The sequence below is a fragment of the Triturus cristatus genome, chromosome 3_1 (genome assembly GCF_964204655.1).
Source record: "Triturus cristatus chromosome 3_1, aTriCri1.1, whole genome shotgun sequence".
NCBI lineage: Eukaryota > Metazoa > Chordata > Amphibia > Caudata > Salamandridae > Triturus > Triturus cristatus.
In genome coordinates, this window is record NC_140583.1 from 1161989462 (window position 1) to 1162012566 (window position 23105).

The following is a 23105-nucleotide window of genomic DNA, read 5'->3' on the forward strand; positions in this document are numbered from 1 at the left end:
TTGAAAATATCTGCGGTTCAACTGCCTTTACAGGACTGCCTTGGACTCCCTGTTCCAATGTTCCTTATGTTTTATCTACTTTGTCCGTCATTTCTGAACACTGTACACTGGTATTTTCTTCCTGCAGTCCTCTTTTGTCCATAAGTAGATGAAACCTATTAGATGTGGAAATGCTGTTTAAGGAGCTTAAAGACTCACTGGAGTCATACGTAGAGGTCTCAGATACTGGTTTTAATATTAGTGTGGTAGGAGCAATTTTAAAATAATTTCTTAAAGAAGGCTTTAATTTAGGGGTCTGTTGAAACGGTGGTATACTTTTTTTTTTTTTTTTTTTTTTTTTTTGCATGACACCCTTTTTTTGCAAACCCCTGAATCTTTTTTTATTTAATTTGTTTTGTGGTGGCGGCTTCTTCAGACTTTTGGGTTGCTCTGCCCCTCGATTTTGTATATCTTCACTATCCTGTGAGCCCAGCATATGCAAACTCAACTTTGAACTTCTTAAAGAATATCTGGACTGTACCCACCCTGTATCTGGTAGCCTACAATCAAGGATTTCTCCTGTGACGCTCTGCTCTTCTGTCTTTCCTCTCCTTCTCACCCGAGCGGTCTCATACAGACTTTCCAGCCCTCTCTCCTTACCCTCCTCCTGCTGCAGCTGCCGCGGCCGATTTCTGATCAGGCTCTGGGACAAACTCTGGGGTTTTAATTCCTCCAACGCCGTGGCTCTGCTGGTTCTGTCTCTGCCGCCGCCTCTCCCGCTCTGGAAGAGGAGCCTTGCCACGGCTTTTCATCCGTGGCGCAGCTCGATAGCTGCGCGGACCAGAACGGTTCCCAGCCTACATGAAGTTCCTGTGGCTTCTCCAAACACCTCCGCTGCGAACTCCCTGAAACGCTTACAACCGCTGATTCCGCGTCCTTGCGTGAGTCACGGCGCAGTGTCCACCACGTTGCCGCCAGGCATTTAGAACAACCACATCAGGAGGCATGCAAAATCATACAGGTAACACGAGTATCGTTGTGATTGAACATTAAGCAAATAATACACGGTATTGAGCGTACTGGATATTTCACTTTAGTCCATACTCACAGGGGGCATTAAATCTTCATTTGTCTCAGAGTGTATATTTTAGCGCATTTTTTGCTCCTGATCTGCGGGAGCCTCCCTGACCCGCTACTCGCCGGCCGCCATGTTCTCCATCAACCTGTTTCCAACTGTCTCACATCCTGCAGTACCATCAGTACAGGCCTGCACTTTATAAGGTGCTTTGAAAACAATATAGACAGTGAAGCAAGCCTTTTGCTAGTACCACTCTACTGTTCTCTCTAAAGAATGCTACCTGTTAAATAAAGTATATGCTATAAATTGTAGTAATTATAGTTAGAATGCAAAAACACGTGGCCTTAAAGCAAGTAAAATCAACAATCTAATCTTTTCAAGAAACTATTTTCGATACCACAACACATACCACAAGCAAATATCAGGCTGGAGCTCTGATTGTAAAAAAAAAAACAGACCCCAACAAGACAAGGCAAGGTGCCCTTAAAAATTCTACTGGAGAATGAGGGCAAACTTCCTCGCCCATCATTGCTGGCTAGAAATCGTAATACAATCTGGACTAAAGAACTCCAGTCTCTTGAATCTCTACAATTAGGTGAGGCATGGCACACAATACCTGCCTACTCTGAATTCAAACTAATAAAGCTATTAGTGTGCGATCATCAATAACAGACAGAGCAGCCCTGGCGCACAACAGTCCTGCTTGGGTGGTGATGCAACATACAAAGCTTTAAAACCTCAACAATATCTGCAGGAACATTTCTCAAAATTAAAAAAGCACAACTTGATGTTACTGAGGACGAGAGTTTATCCACCTAAAGATCTCACACCAAAATGGCAACAGACTTGGCCCGCCCAGGAGGCCACCTTTGCGGACACAGTAGTGAATCGTTACTTCCGCTACAATGTATATGCCCATCACTTTTACCTCTTCGGAAACATCTGTTACGACCGACATTGAGGCAACAGTAAATGAGAACATGCAGATCCGCCGTAATAAAATCACTAGGAGGATCAACAGTCCAGATAGCATGTAAGGCAGTGAAGTTTCTGAGTTTAGCAGCGAAGGAGCTAGAAATAGGAGGAAGATGAATCCAGTTCCTCTACTATGGGCATTTTGCTTTCCCAGGCTCACTACTCACTTAAGATAAAGTCTAGGAAAAGCAACAAGACTGGTCAAGAGGTATTTTTTCAACTAACTAGTTGGTTTGATCCACAAAAAGAGGTAGTACGCTGCACAAAGACTGCAGTCATACAAGACAAAAGGACTGAAATGTATACACACAAAAGGTATTTCTGCCCTCTCTAGTTACAGATCAGCAAAAAGAAATGTAGAATGGCCTACTCCGCAAACAGAAAGCTCCCAGCCTAATAAGCGGTCTCCTAAACCAAAGACAGAACTCACATAGAAACATAGACTTTTAATGCACAAGCTCTTTGTCTAGCTCGAAAACACTCTGATGTTATTCATAAGGTCGCTGCACTAGCACTTTATTTTTATATGTGACGTGGTTTAACCCGACAGTTTTAATTATTATCACGATGTTCCGATCATGTGTGCAAGGTCCAATTAGCATGGATTACATGGTCTACCTGCTGATCTAGGCTTGCCGCCTTAGGCTTCTAGTAATTTGTTGTACCATCTAATTCGACTTGTTAAACTAATAACACCGTAATTACATATTTGAAATTAACACAACTGTTTAATGATTTTAAGTACATCACTGGTTACACTGTATTCTGCTTTTATGATTTTAAATGAAATCGAATCAAGCGTATTTGAGACCGTTGATTAGAATCTCTTCTTTTTTCCACAGGGCATGACATTATTTCATTTCACATACCACCCAAGGAAGAGCCTAGTTGTATGAATCATGGGAACAATACAAAAGAAGAAAGCATTGTCAGTCCTCCAGGTGAGCAATAAGGGTTCAGCTGGATAGAGTCAGAAGAGGTACAAAGTGATTTTAGTATGCCACACATCTAGAGCGTTTCTTCCAGTGGTGTGTGGCACATCAACAAACTAGAGACTGATTTATATTTTTCTGTGGGTTGTGTTACAGTTTTCGAACCTTTATGTTATAGAGCATTTGTCTCGCATGGAGGCTACTTCCTTAAAACAGTTATGACCTGGGCAAACCCCAATGTGAAGTACTACTTCTGCCATTATTTGCCAATGTGGAGCCTGCGGGTAACCTGTTGCACTCGGCACCCACAATGTTGCTGAACATATAATCCAAACGTCTGTGGATTATTATGTCGCTGCTGCTCTAAGAAATCTTTTGTCTCAAGATGGAGGACAGTTAGGGAGCTTTTCTGGTTGGCACTCTCTGCAGCTGACAATTGTCCCTATGAGGATTGGCTGGCAAAAGCACAAAGGACCAGTGCGCCAAGATCTGAGGCATTACGGCTGGACTATATAGTGTGTTAACTCCTCTGAAGGGCAACTACTTGTTTCCTGTTGATGTTGCCATCGTAGCCGAGAACAGCAGACATCAAATGGCTGCTGAGAAGCAGTACGTGAGGGTAGAAGATGCGGCATAAACTGGAGTCCTCGGCTCCTCCAGTACTCGCACTGAACCTTTTCAATCTGCCTCTGTCCTGCCAGTGCCTATTCCTTCTCATACCGGTTCCGAATGAGAGTCCATTAACACCACAAAGTGGCTGACCAAAGTCAAGTCTCTAAAGCCAATAAGTAAGGGCCCTGCTAGTCACGACAGTGCTAACTTGAGCAAAGGGAGACATACTAGAAGCTTAGCGGAAAACGTCAAAGCTTATTTGTGAGGGATTATTGAAAACTGCTAGAGCGTGCTTCTATGACATTATGGATTGTTTATTAGCTACATAAAAGTTGGCTAACTGGACATTATGGAACTAACAAAGACTACAATGTTAGCACTATGTAAGCATGCAAAATGAACTAATGGAGAATTATGGGAAAATGCAAAGAGATAGCTCTGGAATTTGGGAAGATGACAAAAGGTACTAGCTGGAAAATTATGGACTTTCACAACAGGTGCTAATCATAGCATAATGAAAACTTTCAAAATGTTTACTAAGACAAATGGAAATTCCATATGCATTATATGTTTCACCCTGTTAATTTTTTTATTTTGGACCTCTTCAACTATGAACTTTGCTTGTGAAAAACTGATGTGCTAAAATATTGTGCGCTAGTCTCCTAGGGCTAATCCTGCTTCGGTAGGTCTGGCATAGCTGACAGTCAGATCCTGCCAGGATCTCAGGCAGTTACAGGGAAATAATACCGAAGTAAAAGCTACCACTTGTAAGGCGACAATGAATGTGCAGCAAACCCTGCCGACTTTTAAATGGCTGTGGGGTTAGTGTCTGAAAAGGTTCAGCACTCCGTCCATCATCTCCTTGTGTTTGCTTTTTTCGCCCTAAGTTGGCAGGGTATGCCCAGACGTGGGTCCCTTGCTCAGTTTGCCACTGAATACAAGTTAGCCTGGTTGATGAGGGTTGTTACCTGAAACCGGTCCCAGGATGCTTGTTTCAGGTCCAGGGAAGACCTGGCTTGGCAGCTCGGGCTGGACTGTTTTGCATATGGCTGGGTCTGAACTGGGGTGGCGAAGTGAGCTAAAGAAAGGTGATGGATTCAATCCAGATCTGTGACGGGGGGGTGAGTGTCTGAAAAGTTTCAGCGCGCCGTCCATCATCCCCTTGTGTTTTGGTTTTTTTCGCCCATGTTGGCAGGGTATGGCCAGACGTGGAGCCCTTGCTCACTTTGCCACTGGATTCAAGCTAGCCGGGCTGATGAGGGGTGTTACCCGAAACTAGTCCCAGGATGCTTGTTTCAGGTCCAGGGAAGACCTGGCTTGGCAGCTCGGTCTGGACTGTTCCCATGAGGAACCGGTTCAAGCCTGATTTGCATATGGCTTGGTCTGAACTGGGATGGCGAAGTGAGCTAACGAACAATGATAGATTCAACACAGATCTGAGACTGGGGTGAGTGTTTGAAAAGTTTCAGCGCTCTGTCCATCATCTCCTTGTGTTTGATTTGTTCGCCCAAGTTGCCAAGGTATGGCCAGACATGGGGCCCTTGCTCACTTTGCCAATGGATTCAAGCTAGCCTGGTTGATGAGGGGTGTTATCATCACAGTCCAAAAAGAATCTAGTGCAGGGAAATGTTATCACATAAGGTGATTACTGGCAAGATCCTAAGTTCTCCAAATTGGCAATAGGCGCAATGCAATAAAAATATTTCAGCACTAAAGAGTTATGAAAACGTTGTAGGGAGAAAGCACATGTAGAAACGTGATGTGCACATTGTCAGGGTCCCCTTTACAGAGGGTTTGAACATAATACACTTGACTGCAAAATGACAGACAGGAATCCATTGATGTCACAAAAATCGTCCATGTTTTCTGAAGGCACTAGCCAAAGCAGGAATTGTATGTTTTTGCTGTTAAACACACTTATAGATAATTGTTTCTATGAGCGATGCTTATCATAGACTCCTCATCTTTGAATGTTCTTCTCAGGTGTCAGACTGGATCTGTAAACTTTTCCCCAACAGCAGCTGACTGGGCAGGGCTTCATTTTCCATCACTCGACTGCTGGGCCTAAACAGGCAGGCATCTTTGACTTCCTGTGCATGTTCGGGCGAGCCAATACCACAAATCGTTGTCAAGGTGTTGCTTCCTTGTCCTTTTATGTATTTCCCTAGAGACCTACAGTGCCAGCCTCACAATGAAGGACTGTTGTTTTGCCGGATGCTGTAGGTTGTTTTTTCTTCCCTTTTACTTGGTTGCTTATACTCATGCCAACTGATAATTTGTTGGTCAGAACATATCCTCAATTTACTTGACTACTATTATATTTGCTCAAATCTTCCACACACAGTGAAATCTCTTCATATTTTCGGTACAGAGGACACACATCCTCCTGCGTTTGAGAGCAATCCTATGCTGGCCTGTGTAGTTTTTTTTAAATCTATCATTTTTGTCATATTTCCTCCACTGAGCTCAACAATCATGCAGGCTCACTGATGGCTTTCCCTAGTAATGGGTTACAAAACATAAGGATCCACCTCTAGGGGAAGGAGGGGGGGGAAATAAGGAACTGGGTTCAGATATCGAAGGTGGTGGAGTGTGTGTATCCCACTGTGGTTGGACACACACTGTGTTTGTTTTAATACCCCTCACACACCAGAATTGCCCTTGGTGTCATGCTTCATCATAGGGGTCTTCCCGCCCCGCTGCGGGACGGGGCGTGCTACGACCTGCGACTACGCGGGAGCACTGATGATATAGTGCTATGTGTGATGCAAAATGGAGGGTCTGAAGTGAATACAGGTAAGTGTATTAAAAAGGACCTGGCCTCTTTAGGCGTAAAAAACTTTAATAGGTCAAGGGAGGCTGGTACTGTTAAAAAGGTGGTGCGGAGATGTCCTGCGTAATGTGCGGTTACTCCTAGTATGTCAACATGTTTCGATGCAGCAAGGCATCTTCGTCAGGACAAGAACAAGATAGATAACGTGTACTTATTTTATTGACTATAGAAATTAAGTGAAAATGCAATTAATAAAGCATTAATATACGATACCTAATGGTATGCTTGTATGTCTGAAAAAAAGAAGAAAAAGAGAAAGAAAAGTGGTCGCTGAGTGTCCCAGGAAACATAATACGTGGTACCTGCAAAAATAAGCGGTGCGCCACAAAGTGACATTACGTGAAGTCTAACCATAGATGTTACTTTGCAAAAAAAAAGAGGTGTGGTGACCTGTAAGGAAAAGGAACAATACGAGACACTACACACAAAAAACAGAAAACACACTCTATGGATTGGTGAGCAATTCTATGTTGAGAGATAAAGAAAAAGTGGCGTAAGTCTGATACATACTTATTTATATGGAAGGACAATGCCTCATGAACCTTTTGAACGGGTGGATAGGTCAAGGTAACTCAATGCTAGCAGGGGAAAAGCGAGAAAAAAGAGGCTGTTACGTTCTACACGCAGGTCGTAATGAATACGAAGAGTCCGCTCCCCGAGACGGCTGTGCCGTACTTGCGTGCCCTTTGAAAAACCTGTCTCGATGTGAGTCCATCCCGCGGTTCCGCTGTAATGCGGGGAAGTGCTGAAGGCACTCTATTTATGCGGGCTTTAATCAATTGGAAGTGAAGAAGTGGTATCACCTGGATAGTAGCGATACTTCCGGATGTGCGTCACGCTTAAAACTAGAGCGCTAACTACACTTAGTTGCAGGTTCAGCGGAAGTGTGTTATTCAAAGGCATGTGGTCGTCGAAAAATGAGTAATCGCTAAATCATAGTGCTCTCCTAGAATAAATGCCGGTGGGCTTCATGAGAAAGTCAGTAAGACACGAGAAATATAACAAATAAGGAAAGCACGATGCAAAATAGACGGGGCACGGCTATGGTGTAAAATAGCTAGTGATCTGAGGATGTAGCCGTCTTTGTGAGTGACGCACTGGTCTATAAGCGCCTCTGTAAATGTTGTTAAAAAATTATTGGGAAGAAGTTGCATAAAACGGTCAGCTGGACCCTGATCTACCGTTGTTAGCAAGACGTGAGAAGACTATTATGAGAAAAGTGACTCTAAGCACCTAGCCTGTGGGTGCTACTCTATATGTGGATAAGACTCATTAAGCATCCAAGTATCCGAATACAAGGAAAGGCAAATGCGTGTAAAATAGACGGGAAGGCCATGCTCCGAATTTAATATTGAGTGGTCCGAGCATGTAGTCGTCATAGTGACTGATGCACTGGTCTGTGGGTGCTTATTAATGCTCAGAACTTACTAATGGGGAGCTAGACTAAAAACCTTTTAACAAAAAGTCCGCTGAACCTTGATCTACCATTGCTTACAAAACGTAGGCAGAGGGGCGGGGCTTCGCCAAAGTACAGATTACTATTCTGAAAAAAGTGGCTCTATGCAACTGGTCTGTCGGTGCTATTGAGGATGATGATAAGCATCGTTAAGCATCACAGCCAAATGTCTTCAATGGTGGATAATAATAATACTAAGTCAGCTGTGACCAAGGTATTTCATCGTTGAGGCCCGTCAAATGTGTACCTAAACGGAACACCCATCGTTGCTCTTTTTCAAAGAGTCCAAACTCTGAGTTGAGTTGTTCTATGACTGTCCATTTGAGGTCCTCTACACTGTGGTTCGTGGTTAAGAAGTGGTTTACCATCTTTGTTGTGCTCTTTTTGCAGCGAATGTTGCTCTTATGTTCGCCAATGCGTATCTTAACCTGTCTTGTGGTCATTCCAACATATTCCATTTTGAAAGGGCACGTGATAAGATAAACCACGTTCCTGCTGTTGCAGTTGGTGAATTTCCTTTGCTCCCAAGTCGTGCCATTGAGGAAAGTAATATGGGTACTTTTTTTAGTTAGCAAGCACGTACTACACATGCCACATGGATGGTGCCTTTTGATAGGTGGTAAAGTACTAATGGTGGTGTGTCTAGCTGGTAGTGAGCGTGGTCTAGTGTGGACCAGAATGTCCCTCAAATTTCTGCCTCTTTTGTGGGAGAACATGGGTTTAGGTAAGTTCAACCCCCGCAATTAAGGATCTTCCAGTTTTTATTTATAATCTTAGACACTTGGTTGGAATGAGTGTTGAAAGTTGTCACACAGATGGGTCTGTTCTCTTGCTTGTGTGGTGTGTGATCTTCTAAAAGGGAGTCTCTGTTGTTTCCTGCTCGTTTAAATCCTCTCTTTACAATAGGTTCTGGGTAGTTACGTTCTAGCAGTTTCTTCTCCAGATCCTTAGCTTGTATTTTGAAATCTGTTAATTCAGAGCAATTCCTCCGTAAACGGAGGAACTGGCCATATGGGAGATTATCCCGAAGGTGTCTGGGGTGGAAGCTATCATATAGCAATAAACAGTTCTTCGCCGTAGGTTTAAAGTGCGTGCTTGTTTTCAATCTCTCTTCATCTGAGTAGATGTTGAGGTCGAGAAACACCAGGTTACTGTGGGATGACGTGTGAGTGAACTTAAGGAAGGTGTTCTGTTCGTTCAGCCAAGTCATAAATGTAGTGACTGATTCGGAGTCACCCTTCCAAATGACTAGAACGTCATCAATGTAACGTTTCCATAAAATAATGTTATTATAGAATGGATTGTGCTGGTGAAGTATTTTCTGTGATTCAAGGTGGTGAACATACAGACCCGCTAGACTCTGCGCAAAGGTACTCCCCATGCTGGTACCGTGTTTCTGTAGATAATGTACATCCTGGTACATGAAGAAGTTTTTCTTGAGGGCCAGCGTAATACATTCCAAGACCAAATTCCTGGGAGTGCGATAGTTCCAGGTGGTTGAGAAAAGGACCTCTTCTATGATATCCAGGGTCTCATCATGCGGTAAACTAGTATACAGGCTTTCAACATCTAATCCAAGTAGCAGATGTTGTTCACAGTGGGATACACACACTCCACCACCTTAGATATCTGAACCCAGGTCCTTATTTTCCCCCCCTCCTTCCCCTAGAGGTGGATCCTTATGTTTTGTAACTGATTCTGTGTGGAGGACGTATCCACCTCCTATGCCCGTGGAGGGCTTTACCTCTACACTCCCTAAACTTGTTATTTATAGCTTTCCCTAGTAATGATCTGAGACCCCAGAGTTGTTTTCTGAGGTTCAGGGTGCCCCCAAAGTGCAGACATCTTTCAGAGAGTTACTGTTGCCCTTTCTAAACTGGCTTTCTGAGAGTATTGGTGGGAGCAGCGGGAGTTATAGTCAAAAGACTGATCTTTTACTCTTTAAAGGGCGATGCTTATAGGTCTTCCCTGTGTAGAATTTCTACCAGTCTCCCATAATCATGGCTTTTTTTAACCAAACTTGTGGAACTATGTAGATGGTGTATACACTTCTGTTTGTGACGCTCGAGTCTCAAGGCTGTCTTCATGTTTGACAGGGCACAATGGTATCAATTTCGCATATACAGTGTGTAGCAACCTAAAACGGTAGAGGACTTTGTGTGAGGGTGTCCAGGTCTCAGCTGACCTCATAGCCTGCTCTACTGCATTGCTTTCTTTTTTTACCACTGTGCACATTAATATAGTACTTACAATAAAGCTGCTTTTTCTGCATGGTCATTTTTGATTGTTTACCTTTTTTCTTGGTCCAGTGTTTGCTGGCTTTAGGCTTCTGTGTACTTTACCTCTTCTGTGCCTGTCCTCTAAAATGTGCTCTACATTTGAACTCCCCATATTTGACCTGATTAACTTGCCTGTAACTCCATTTTAGATGGTGCCAAAAGTGCACCTATGGTATGGAATGTTCAATGTTGTATGTGGGCTGCTGTGTATATATACCACCCACAAATATATGTATGTCAGAAGCACCACTGTGCTCTGGCTAGGCAGCAGCTTACACTGTACACACATGGCAAGAAAAAATGCCTTTGTCATGTAGGAAAAACCTATGTTTGAGGCATGTGTGGCTGTAGATACATATGCTGTGCATGCTCCTGCCATCTTGTGCATGCTCCTGCCATCTTGCGTTGATCCCTCATGTGTACAAGTTGTTTCTCTTCCAAGAATTCTTCTCAAGTCACGTGGTAGTGTGACTCCCCCTCCTATTGGTAGTGTCCATGGTCATTGGCTCCATTATTAGACAGTTTTCTGTTACCAAGCTCCGGATCAACACCATCGAGGTGTTCACTTTGGTTCTTTTGACTTCTTTGACTTCGACCCTCCAGGAGGGGTTTTACCCTTCATGGCATTCTCTGTCTGTTTGCTCGGTGATGACTGTTCCTCACTTATGACGGAATGGATGCCTTTCAGCTACTGTTCTTGGTGTCGCACAAAATACCCTGGGGCGATCTCCATCGGGTCTGCAACCTCTGCTTATCGTCGAAGCATGACGAGGCAGCCTATGACACCTACAGCTCCTTCCAGTCGAAGAAGACCCTTCGAGACCGTTAAACTCGTCACTTGGAAATGTTATGTAGAAGTGCAGATGACTCCCAAGACAACTTCGGCACTGAGGAACTTGAGGGGAACACCAACCAGAGTAGTTGGCAGCCGAGGAGAAGGCCTTCTTACCTGATGCAAGATCCATCTCCGTCTCGGAGATCTCTTGCCCGCTCAACTGGTCGTGAGTAACATCCCTCCTCCTCTTACCCCTCGAACCCGTTTGCACTCCGAGCAGGCCTCCCACCCCGGGCTATTGCAGCTGCACTCTAGGCTCAGAAGCAGGCTTTCAGGCCGCACTGCCTTCGGGCTATGGTCAGCACCCATCTTCCACTTAACACCTCATGCCCAGCTGTGGCTAGGCACTGAAGAAGATTCTGTAGCCAACACACTCGGTGCTGAACGCCTCCACCCTGGCTCTGAAATGACCTTCGCAGCCAAAACCTTCAGCATTTAAACACCTTTTGACGCCGACGACCTATACGCTGGCCCAGAAGCCCTCGCCGCTAAAGCCAGCAATGTCCATCGGCTCCATGGAACCTGTTCTCCAAAAGCTGCAGGATGAACTTGATACACACTGCACATCATGGACTGATTCTCGCCCTGCCACTGAATCCTTCCACACAGGCATCCAAGAGACAAATCATCTTCGAGGAGGCTTTAGAGCCTCTACCACCACTCAAGCAGAGGTAGCAGCACAACAAGGCTACTAGCTGTCTTCCACAGTCTAAGCCACCTGTCCCCTCCCTACCTTCTCCCTGCATCAGCCCTTACTTTCCCCACTTTCTCTCTAAACTGACCTCTTCCTTTACACAGTTCAGGGCTTACCACTCACTGACTTTGAGGATCAACACATAGGGGATTTGTTAGAACAGGGGGTCTCTAGTTGGCAGAGGTCGGTACCTTTGACCAAATAGGGACCCTTGCTTCTAAGTCATGGAAAGGGGATTACACTTCTGGGTAAGCCCTGCTCACCCCCTTGGTAGCTTGGCACGAGCAAGCAGGCTTATCTCAGAGACAGTGTGCATTTGTGAACACATACAGTAATACAGTGAAAACACTACAGATGGACACCACACAGGTTTTATAAAAATAAGTATTCTTTATATAGACTTAACACAAGACCACAAACGACAAAAATCCACAATACTGTACTCAAAATTGACTTAAAGATGGTAGAATTAGCTTAGTTCAAGTTGTTGGTAAATGCAACACAGTTCTCACAAAAGTACTTGGATGCGTAACGCAAAATAAACAAGAGGCTCGCAGTGTTGGAGATGCGTCGGTTCCTTGCTTCGGGGGAGATGATGCGTCGAACCTCAAAGCTTGTCCAAAGTAAACGATGTGTCTTGATCCTTACCGGAGTGGAGGTGATGCGTAGATTCTCGTGCTGGAGCCCGGTTGCGATGCGGCAAGATGGCGCCACGATGCGACAATCTGGTGCGATGCAATAAGATGGCGCCCTTGATGAGACGACGTTGAGACGATGCGACACGCCCTGGCAGCCTTGCAGCGACTCTTTACTTTGGAGCCGCGACAGGGCCTGCGACATGCTTCTCTGACGATGCGACGGTGACCCTTACGGTTGCGACGCGCTTCTCCGGTGATGCGACAGCAGACAGCTGCGACGAAGGCACGCTTCTGGGAGTCGCGGCACACTTCTCCGGCGATGCGATGACTACAGCTGCGGCGGCAACACGCTTCTTCTCGTTGCGTCGCGCTTCCAGCTCCCAGCGACACGCAGGCTTCTGCAGATAGAATTCCCAGCAAGGAAATTCAGAGGGGAGCTGGTGATGAAGTCTGTTGTCCCTGAGACTTCAGCAGGAGGCAAGCACAAGTTCGAACCCTTGGAGAAATATTCTGCAAGATGATGAAAGTTCTGTAAAAGTTCCTACTCCTCTCCTGATCGCAATGAAGACACCACTGCAGAACAACACAGTACACTGGCGGGGGGGGGGGCAGTCCAACTCCTACAGCTTCCTTTGGTTCTTCTCCTTGGCAGAGGTTCGTCTTGTTGTTCCAGAAGTGATCTAAAGTCTTGGGGTTTGAGTCTCCATATTTATACTACTTTTCTCTTTGTTCTCTGAAGGCAGAGAGGCCTTTGCCTTGTCCAAACCAGTTCTGGTCAGTCCTGGAGCACTTTGTTTACCTGACTCCTTCTTTCCTTTCAGAGTGCAGTGCAGAGACATCAGACACACCACAGGAGGTGGAGCCATCATTGAGGAGGGAAGGCACAGCCCTATTCAGGTCCCAGGTGCAACTCCTCCCACCCATCTACATGCAGATCTCTCTATTCAGCCCTGTGCTGACTCACCCTCTCCCCTGTAATCCCCAGCCCCTGTCATTAACAGAACCAGACACACAACACACAACCTAGCAGAGGCAGGCTTGGACAGTTAAGGAAGAAAATACCTATTTTCTAAAAGTGGTATTTTCAAACACTGAATGTTAAAACCAACTTCACTAAAATATGTATTTTATCATTCTGAGTTCAGGCATACTAAATTCGTATTTCTACCATGTTCCCTGAGTCAGTTAGGATTATAAGACGTAATAATCAAACTGCCCATTCTAGCCTATGGGGAACAGGTAGCCTTGCAATAGTGAAAAACGAAAATGGCTGTGATTCACTATTAGGACATGCAACACACACCAGGGCATGTCCTACCTTATACTTACAATGCACCCTGCCCTTGGGCCAACCATAGGGGTGTCTGATATGAAGGTAAGGGAAGGTTTAGGGACTGGCAAGTGGGTGCACTTGGTCAGTCAGCATGGCAGTACCAGACTGCACATAGGCTCTGCAATGGCAGACCTGAGGCACACTTTGCAAGCTGCTTCAGTGGGTGGCACAATCAGTGCTGCAAGCTCACCAGCAGCATTTGATTTACAAGCCCTGGGCACACACAGTGCAATGTACTAGTCCTGTCCTGAAGCCTTTGTCGCCTGATCTTTACCGGGGGACCCTTCCCAGCTCCTTGGCCAGGGGGTTGGTTTTCACACCATCCTGGGTAACTATAATTTAGTGAATGTGCAGATGTACTTTTCTCTCTGCAGCATTCAGCAAATCTCCATCTGCATCTGCATCACAGACTAAACTAACTAACCAAGGCTACCTCAATTATACCTTTCTATATTCATGTACCTCCCATTAATGTTTCAATATTGTAAAAATACTAACTGATTGGAGAGGCAAGGGGGAAGATCATCACACCATTCTAATATGTCAATCTTAGTCTATTACTCCATTGTTCATAAATCCAACCCCATAATTATTATTCAAAAACTTTATTCCCACCCGTATTCACATCTTATTAGAAACAAATGTTTAAAATGTCGTGAACATCTATTCAACCAGAGGTTTACAGTGCTGGTTCCCAGGGTATGTATCTTTTCTGTCCTTGGACCGCATTCAAGGGTATCGTCACTCTTCCGGCTCAGTTTCACCAGGCATGCGCGGGGGTCACATGACTAACAGACTTTGGATTCATTCAAGAGGCCCAAATTACGGACTATTAAGAAAAACAAATGTTAATATCAAAAATAAATAGCTTCACTGTACACCACCTACTTCTACTCCAACCCCTTTTAATCAATATTTCTAACCCCACGTTATCATTAGTAACATAGCTAGATTTAGTTCCAGCTAAGCAGATGCGAAGCATGTTAGGCGTCGGCGCTAATGCGCACCCCTGCTGGGCATACGACGTAACTAGCTTAGGTGGTTACGTGTGCAGTGACTTCAATTCCCATAATTCCTAGGAACCTAGCGGAAGCCCTTCCTGTGGCTGCTATAAGAGCGCCAATGGATTAAGGCCAGGTGCTTGTCAATCTCGGATTGCCTGGCGTCTGATGAGTTTCCTAGAACTCGCGGAGATCGTTAGATTGCATCGCCGTGCTGGAGCGCGGCTCAGCATCACAGACTCACACGTGTCGCTGATCGTGTGAAACATGCTCGAGTGCGCGTCTAAGGCACTCGACTTCTTTTCCCTGCGACGGAGAAGGATTCCCGGGATCCATGACCCGACTGCACCGCACTGAAGTGCTGACCTACGTCTGCGAGGTAAGCGTACACGCACATAGCTGCCGAGAGGACACCTATCTCTATCTCCTGAGGGTAAGCTCATTATTCGATTACCGCCGAGACCCTGTATTCCTTTACGCTTGGAGCTGCTTGAAAGGCTCGGAGAGCGACCCCCGTGGATCCTACCCTGCTGCCAAAAGCACAGAGAATTTCCGTGAGAACACCCATTGAGATAAGTACCTGTGCATGGGGCAACAGGCACATTGGGAATACCAGGGCTAATTATTTTTGTTTGGGCTGCAACATAAAGGGACATTTGTCGTACACATGTAAGTGTTCACTGCTTTAACCCTATCTCTATATATGTGTTTATATGCAGCGTATATATATGAATAGAGAGGATACTACAACGTGGTATGTTCTTTCTCTTCCTGCAGTGACACGGGGTTAGACAGCCTGAGTGAAGCTACAAACTCTAGGCCAGCCTCTCGGAGGGAGTCGTGCAGCCATATCTTTTCTTCCCACTCCCTGTTTTTTTTCCCCCTTTTCCCGGTGGTGGAGTTACCTGTTGGGCTGTATTTGGTTGCTCTTAGTCGAGTCCATCTTGGGGATAGGGTAACCAAGCTACAGAGATCGCTCCTGCTGTATCCGGCTTGTAAGGTTAGTGAGTAACCTGTCTGTACCCTGACACGTGAGCTTTCAGGCAGCCATTTTAATAGCTTCTGCTCATGCGCGAGAAATTCCCTCCAAGCGATGGCTCGTCATACTGCGTAGATGCAGTTGACGCATGCGCAATAAAGATTTCCCATTAGAGGCCATTTTAGAATTTCGCTCTTGTTACTTATATTAGTAAACACATACGCAAGCGTCTCAGTCTTTTATTTTCATTGTGGTGTGTATTCGTTTGACACAATACGGAGTTAATACAATGTTAATAATTAAACAAGAGGATTGCTTCCGAGCAAGTCTCTTTTCTACGAGTCCTTGCTCCATCAAGTGTTTGGCTGCTCATTCTCTCTTCCCTTGTCATGCTTGCAGCCTTATGCCGCAGTTCACAGTGATGCTGGATACTGGCACCGCTATGCCTGTGCCTGGAAGCCCAAATAACACGCGTCTCTTTCCAAGTTTAGCCGCTGAGAAATGGGAACTAACAGTGGCAATCTTCTTGCATGTTATTCTGCATTCTTCGTGCGCACATTTCGGTTGTTCTTAGAGTGGAATTAGAAGCAACTCAGGATGAGTTTCTTAGTAGAGTGAGAAGTTCAGATACTTTATCTAAATCAAAATAAACGTCTTCTGCACGTGATATAATTATTGTTAGTCCATGATCAATATTTGGCCTTTATTTTGCCTCCAGTTATTATTATTGCCTGTTAACTTTCCCTCTTTTCTAATACCACCTGGTGTGGAGTGGGTATTCTCCATCTCCCACCCCTCGCTTTCTCCCTTGACCTCCGCTTTTTCATTCCCTATGATATTTCTCAAGTGGGGGCTTCTCCTTCCCTTCTCCAGACTTGAGAGTAAGGTCTTATTGGACAGAAGTGCTTTAGTATGGTATAATGTCTGATGTGCCTTTGTCCGAGTTATGAAGGAAGGAGCGTGATGCTTATGCTATTTTTGATGCTACAGTGTTGGTGTTAAAGAAGTTAATATACAACCATTCAATCTGGCCCTTTGGGGACCCCTGAAGGATTTTGACAGCTCCATGCAATGCTGTCCTAGCCTTTCTGATAGTTACATTATCTTGTGTAATTTGACTGTCTAGTTCCAATGTTACAAGCTACAGAATTTGTAGAACCCAAACCATGTCTAGATATGTTTACTTTAGTTCATTGTTTATATCATCCTTGCCGTAGCAGTAAGTGCAGAATACATCAATGGCACAGGCCATATTTCTCTTCCTTGGTATCAACATACCCTCTCAAAAAGCTTGCAGTTTAGATATAATTCCAAACTTCTGACTGCTTACAATGTATGGACAGTCAGTCTGTTGGAATCCCTGCTGAGGTTGCCACTCCCCATGCTCTCGTCTGACCTGGGACCCCTCTTCATAAGTGTTTCTGCTTCATCTCACTTCAGGCCTGAGGCAGTAAGAGCATCTTACAGCCACCAGTCCCATCCCAGACGGAACCCTCAGTATGGACCTCCCCTCTCATGTACCATCCTAGCAGGGCGAGGTGCGAGCTCTGCAGTTCCTTGCTTAGGTCCAGTACGCTTTCGCTTACTGCTGAAGGCTGTCATTCTAATTCGCCCTTGTTGATCCTACCCATCCTACTCCTTGCTTCCCCTCGAGAGCCCAGGGATCGAATTCATTTCATTTCCGGAACATCCACATGAGTTAATGTAGTTAATGTATTGTCTGGTTCTATGAAGAATATTCTTCAGGTAAAATTGTGTTCGAGGCATGTGGGCTGCTGAATTCATATCTGTGCATAGATCGCCGCCTAGTGTTGGGTCCGGATGTTTGCACGTTGTTGTCCTGGAAGAGTCTTCGAAGTATCCTTGGATAGGTGACTCCTCCCCTGGACTACAGTGCGCATGGGCATCCCCTCCATCCTCAGATTGTTTTTTTCCGCCATTGGGTTCGGATGTGCTATCTTAGCTCAAGTTAGGAAAAAATTTTGTCGAGGCCAAAAGGCCTTTAGTTCGCGTCGGTACTGTTTATCGATCGGTTTTCGATACCACCTTGTTAGTTTACTAACTTTCAGGACCGACTTTTTTCGCATTTACCTGTCCATCGACTACTTCGACGATGGAATCGAGGACGCCATTCAAGAAATGTCCGGTGTGCAATGCGAAGTACCCTCACATCGACGTCCATCCGGTGTGCAACAAATGCCTTTCGCCGGACCACGACGAATCGACATGCATGGCCTGTGCCCGGTTCCGTTCCAAAAAGACTCTACGGAATCGACGAGCGGCGAGACTCGAAGCGCAGCACGCGGCACCGGCACCAGCGGACATCTTCAACGAGGCCGAAGATGTCGAAGAATTGGAAGTCCTACCCTCCAGTCCCGTTTCCGAACACGACTCCGGATCGGACGAAGTCGACGAATCACTCTACCACAGAGGTGAAGACGACACCGAGGTAGGAGACGACGAGGAGGCCTTAGGGGCCGAAGAGAGTAGCTCCAATGATGAACAAGGCCTACCTGTTCAGACCGCAGAAAGCCCAGTGCCACAGTCTATGGCTCCGGTCGAGGGATCGCCTTCGGGCCTTACCCGAGACCCATCCCGCAGTTCTTCGGCCCCGCCCTCGGGCCCGGCCTCGGACATTAAGCGGCAGCCATTACTGCCTAAACCGGCTGGTTTCGCTTCTACAAAACCGAAACCGAAAGCTGCACCGGTTCAAACGAAACCGAAAGTGGCGCTAATCGGATCGAGGCCTTCCACGCCTTCGACGCCAGTGAAACGCGTCGGCACCGAGCGCACCAAGAGAGACTTCGGTGCCGAACTTGAAGCGGGTGACGTCGGAGTCGACGTACGGAAAAAGGCCTTCGGCGCCAACAAACCTGCTCAACTCCCGGCGCCGACGCCACCGACACCGAGGACCGCACTGCCTGGTACGTCTCGCATCGCTCCCTCGACAACACCAAAGCCTCACGCATCGAAAACGTCGACGGTCATTTCCACACCTCGACTCGATGAACCACCGGCGCCGAAAAAGTCCACGGCCGCCTCTACGAACCTGGTCGGTGCAAAAGCCTCAAAGGCGTTCCAAACGCGACCCGTTGCGGCACAAAGCAGCAAAACAAAGACTGCCCTCCAGGACCCGTCGGGTTCCGGACCGATCGACGCTCCGGCAGCCTCTTCGGTGCCAGCCAACATTACCTTTGGCTTGCCTCCGTCCACAATCCCGAAAATATTCCAACTCAGGACACGGGTCACCCAGTCCACGATTACACCTGCCGAGACGTCTCCGGCACATGTCATCGACGCCAACACTGGCAGAATGATTCTCCACGAGCGGAGAATAACTTCGGAACCACCGTTGGACCCTTTCAGGATCCCACTAAAAAGGAAGCTGCCTGTGGAATCAGAACCTGTCCTTTATGAACCTTTCCACTCCTCCTACCAGGATCCACAATTATTCTCTCCCACACACTCCGACACGGATGCGTTGGAGGACTACATGGAGGACCAAATCCCCTACCGTGGAGACATAGACCCTGATGACCAGCAGGACCCTGATCACACTTGGGGCGACCCTGTAGACCCAGGTGCACCTCTCGATGCACAGGACCCACAACTCTATGGGGCAAAAACATCTCCACAGAGGATACTGCAGCCTTCAACGCTCTTATTGAACGGGCTGCGAATAACCATGGGGTGCAGCTTCACTCTGACACCATCGAAGATGACTTTCTTATGGACACTTTCGCATCCTCAGAAAGGCATGTAAAGACTCTGCCCATGTTGAAAGGAGTCCTCAAACCAGCCAAGGACATTTTCAAGGAACCCACCAGGGCACGAGTGATAAACCCCAGGATTGATAAGAAATACCGATCAGCACCTGGGGACCCTACTTACATCAGAGGCCAATTACCACTAGACTCCATTGTCGTAGCGAATGCTCGCAAGAGGGCACACTCGCAAACGACAGGTGACGCTCCTCCCCCGGACAAAGAGTCCAAGGTGTTAGAGACCTCTGGCAAGCGAGTTGCCGCCCAAGCTGCCAACATATGGCGCATAGCCAACACTCAAGCGCTCCTTGCTCGCTATGATAGAGCGCACTATGACACACTGGAGCAACTATTCCAACATCTCCCTGACCAGTTCAAAGAAGGCGCAGAACTTCTCATCAGAGAAGGACAGCTACTCACGAATGCTTCCATCAAGTGTGCACTAGATGCCGCTGACACAGCTGCCAGGGCCATAAACACAAGCGTCATGCTGCGACGACATGCCTGGTTACGAATCTCTGGATTCAAGCCTGAGGTACAAAATAATATACTCAACCAGCCTGTCAACCCCGACTATTTATTCGGGCCGGAGGTTGACACCACCCTTGAAAAGATCAAAAAGGACACGGACACTGCAAAGTCCATGGGCGCCCTCCAAACTCAGTCCTTTCGGAGCGGCTCCTTTCGTCGCCCCGGAAACAAGGGAGCAGGTAGAGGACAGGGGTCACAACAAACGTATAACAAAGGCAATACACAGACCACCTACGATAAAAACACCCGAGGTGGATATCGTGGCTCCAGTACAAAGGGCAGAGGACGCGGCTACGGCAACACCAGGTCCTCCCCCAAAAACAAGCAGTGACGCCCTCTCCCTTCCTCCCGACCACATAACACCTGTCGGGGGAAGGCTACAAAGGTTCCTGTCCACGTGGAACTCCATCACCACGGACAGGTGGGTCAAAGATATTGTCAAATACGGTTACTGTCTGGAGTTAACCTCCACTCCACCCATAATACCGCCAAGAAACCGTCCTATGTCCTCAGAGCACTTAACGCTCTTACAGCAGGAGGTGCAAAGTATGCTTCTAAAAGGCGCTATAGAGGTCGTACCCGTCCACGAGCAGGGTACGGGAGTGTACTCCCTCTACTTCTTAATACCAAAAAAGGACGGGTCACTCAGACCTATATTAGACCTAAGACCCCTGAACCGGTACATTCTTTCAGAGCACTTTCACATGCTCACTCTCCAGCAAGTCCTTCCGCTTCTCAAGCAGGGAGACTTCCTAGCCACGCTGGACCTCAAGGATGCGTATTTCCACATCCCCATTCACCCCTCACACAAAAAATACCTCAGGTTTACTGTTCAGGGTCAGCATTACCAGTTCAGAGTCCTTCCCTTCGGCGTGACAACAGCGCCCAGGGTTTTCACGAAGTGCCTAGCTACGGTGGCAGCACATCTACGGAGGCAGCACATACACGTCTACCCCTACCTGGACGACTGGCTCGTTCAAGCGAAGTCAGCCCAGCAATGTGCCAGCCACATGTCCCGCACCATTCACCTTCTTCACAGTCTGGGATTCTCACTAAATTACCCAAAGTCCCATCTCCAGCCCGCACACGTACAACAGTACCTAGGTGCGACTATAGACACTCTGGCGGCCACAGCTCAGCCAAATTTAGTGAGGATCAACAGCATGCAACTGCTGATCTCCAAGTTCAAACCCAAACACTCACTTCAAGCGCGAGTGTTCATGCAGTTGATAGGCATGATGGCCTCCTGCATCTTCATAGTCCCACACGCGAGATTACATATGCGCCCGCTTCAGGAGTGCCTAGCACGTCAGTGGAATCAGGCTCAAGGACAGCTAAAAGACCTAGTGTTGGTGAGCGGTCGGGCATACAACTCTCTGCATTGGTGGACTCCACAAAACCTTTGCAAGGGCCGACCGTTCCAAGAGCCTGTTCCACAAATAGTACTGACAGCGGACGCGTCTCTCCAGGGATGGGGAGCTCATGTACTCCACTACACAGTGCAGGGACTATGGACGACACAACAGAAGAAGATGCACATCAACCTTCTGGAACTGATGGCAATCTTCCTGGCCATGAAGGCATTCAAAGTACATCTGTGCAACAAGGTCGTGTTGATCCGGACGGACAACATGACCGCAATGTACTACATACAGAAACAGGGAGGAACACACTCTCCACAGTTGTCTCATCTGGCTCAGAGCATGTGGAAGTGGGCCATTCAAAGGAACATGTTCCTCATGGCGGAACACCTCCCCGGCAAGGACAACCAGATGGCGGATCTGCTCAGCAGACACAGCCACCAGATGCACGAGTGGGAGTTACACCCATCAGTACTCCAGCCGTACTTCCAGCAGTGGGGTCATCCGGAGATAGACCTGTTCGCCACAAGCGAAAACGCAAAATGCCAAAGCTTTGCCGCCAGGTTCCCACATCCGCAGTCGCAGGGCAATGCGATATGGATGAACTGGTCCGGCAGATTTGCGTACGCTTTTCCCCCAGCGCCGTTGATACCGCTGGTGGCTCGCAAACTCAGACAACACTCCCTGACACTCGTCCTAGTTGCTCCTACGTGGGCACGCCAGCCATGGTACACCACCTTCCTCGAACTTTCCGTGGTGCCGCATCAAAGGCTGCGGATCAAACCCACTCATTTGACGCAGAACCATGGAGAGATTCAGCACCCAGATCCGCAACAGCTGAACCTGGCAATCTGGCTCCTGAAGTCCTAGAGTTTGGCTATCTCAACTGTATGGACATCATCAAGGAGGCCAGAAGACCCACTACAAGAGCTTGCTATGCAGCCAAATGGAAAAGGTTCGTCATTTATTGCAGTAATAATGACATTAACCCGCTGGACGCATCCATCCAAAACATCATTTGCTACCTATTACACCTATACCGATGCAATCTGGCGTACACCTCTATACGTGTCCATTTGACCGCAATATCAGCCTATCTGCAAACCAGGCAGCACCTCTCTCTATTCAGAGTGCCTGCCATCAAAGCATTCTTGGAAGGACTCAAACGAGTCATTCCACCTAGTCACCCACCGGCTCCAATGTGGAACCTCAACCTGGTCCTCACACGCCTAATGGGTCCACCCTTTGAACCTCTACACTCATGCGAGATTCAATTCCTCACCTGGAAAGTAGCTTTCCTGGTAGCGATCACTTCCTTAAGAAGAGTTAGTGAACTCCAGGCACTAACCGTTCAAGAGCCATTTATACAGGTTCATGCCAACAGGGTCGTACTACGTACCAACCCAAAATTCATGCCCAAAGTAATATCGCAGTTCCACATGAATCAGACTATCGAACTGCCCGTTTTCTTCCAAAACCCGCAAACTGTCGCAGAAAGGGCACTCCATACACTAGATGTACGGAGGGCCCTCATGTACTACATCGACAGGACTAAACCCTTCAGGAAGACAAAACAACTGTTCGTTGCCTTTGCCCCGCACCACAAAGGTAACGCCATCTCCAAAGCAGGGATAGCCAGATGGATAGTTAAGTGTATTCAAATCTGTTATCAAAAGGCAAAACGCACATTAACTATTCCACCACGAGCACACTCAACACGTAAGTTAGGGGCTTCCATGGCTTTTCTAGGAAATATTCCCCTGCATGATATATGCAGAGCAGCCACATGGTCCACTACACACACTTTTACTAAACACTATTGTGT

General features: G+C 46.9%; 1 protein-coding gene across 3 annotated transcripts in view; it reads left to right on the forward strand.

Moving 5' to 3' along the window:
* LOC146861711 (uncharacterized) overlaps positions 1-23105 on the forward strand; it is a 539257-nt gene that overhangs the window by 268567 nt on the left and 247585 nt on the right. For all 3 annotated transcript variants that reach the window (XM_085646062.1, XM_085646065.1, XM_085646063.1), the window contains exon 6: positions 2875-2973. In XM_085646062.1, the coding sequence (XP_085502188.1) occupies positions 2875-2973 (99 nt within the window). The remainder of the gene's footprint in view (positions 1-2874; positions 2974-23105) is intronic.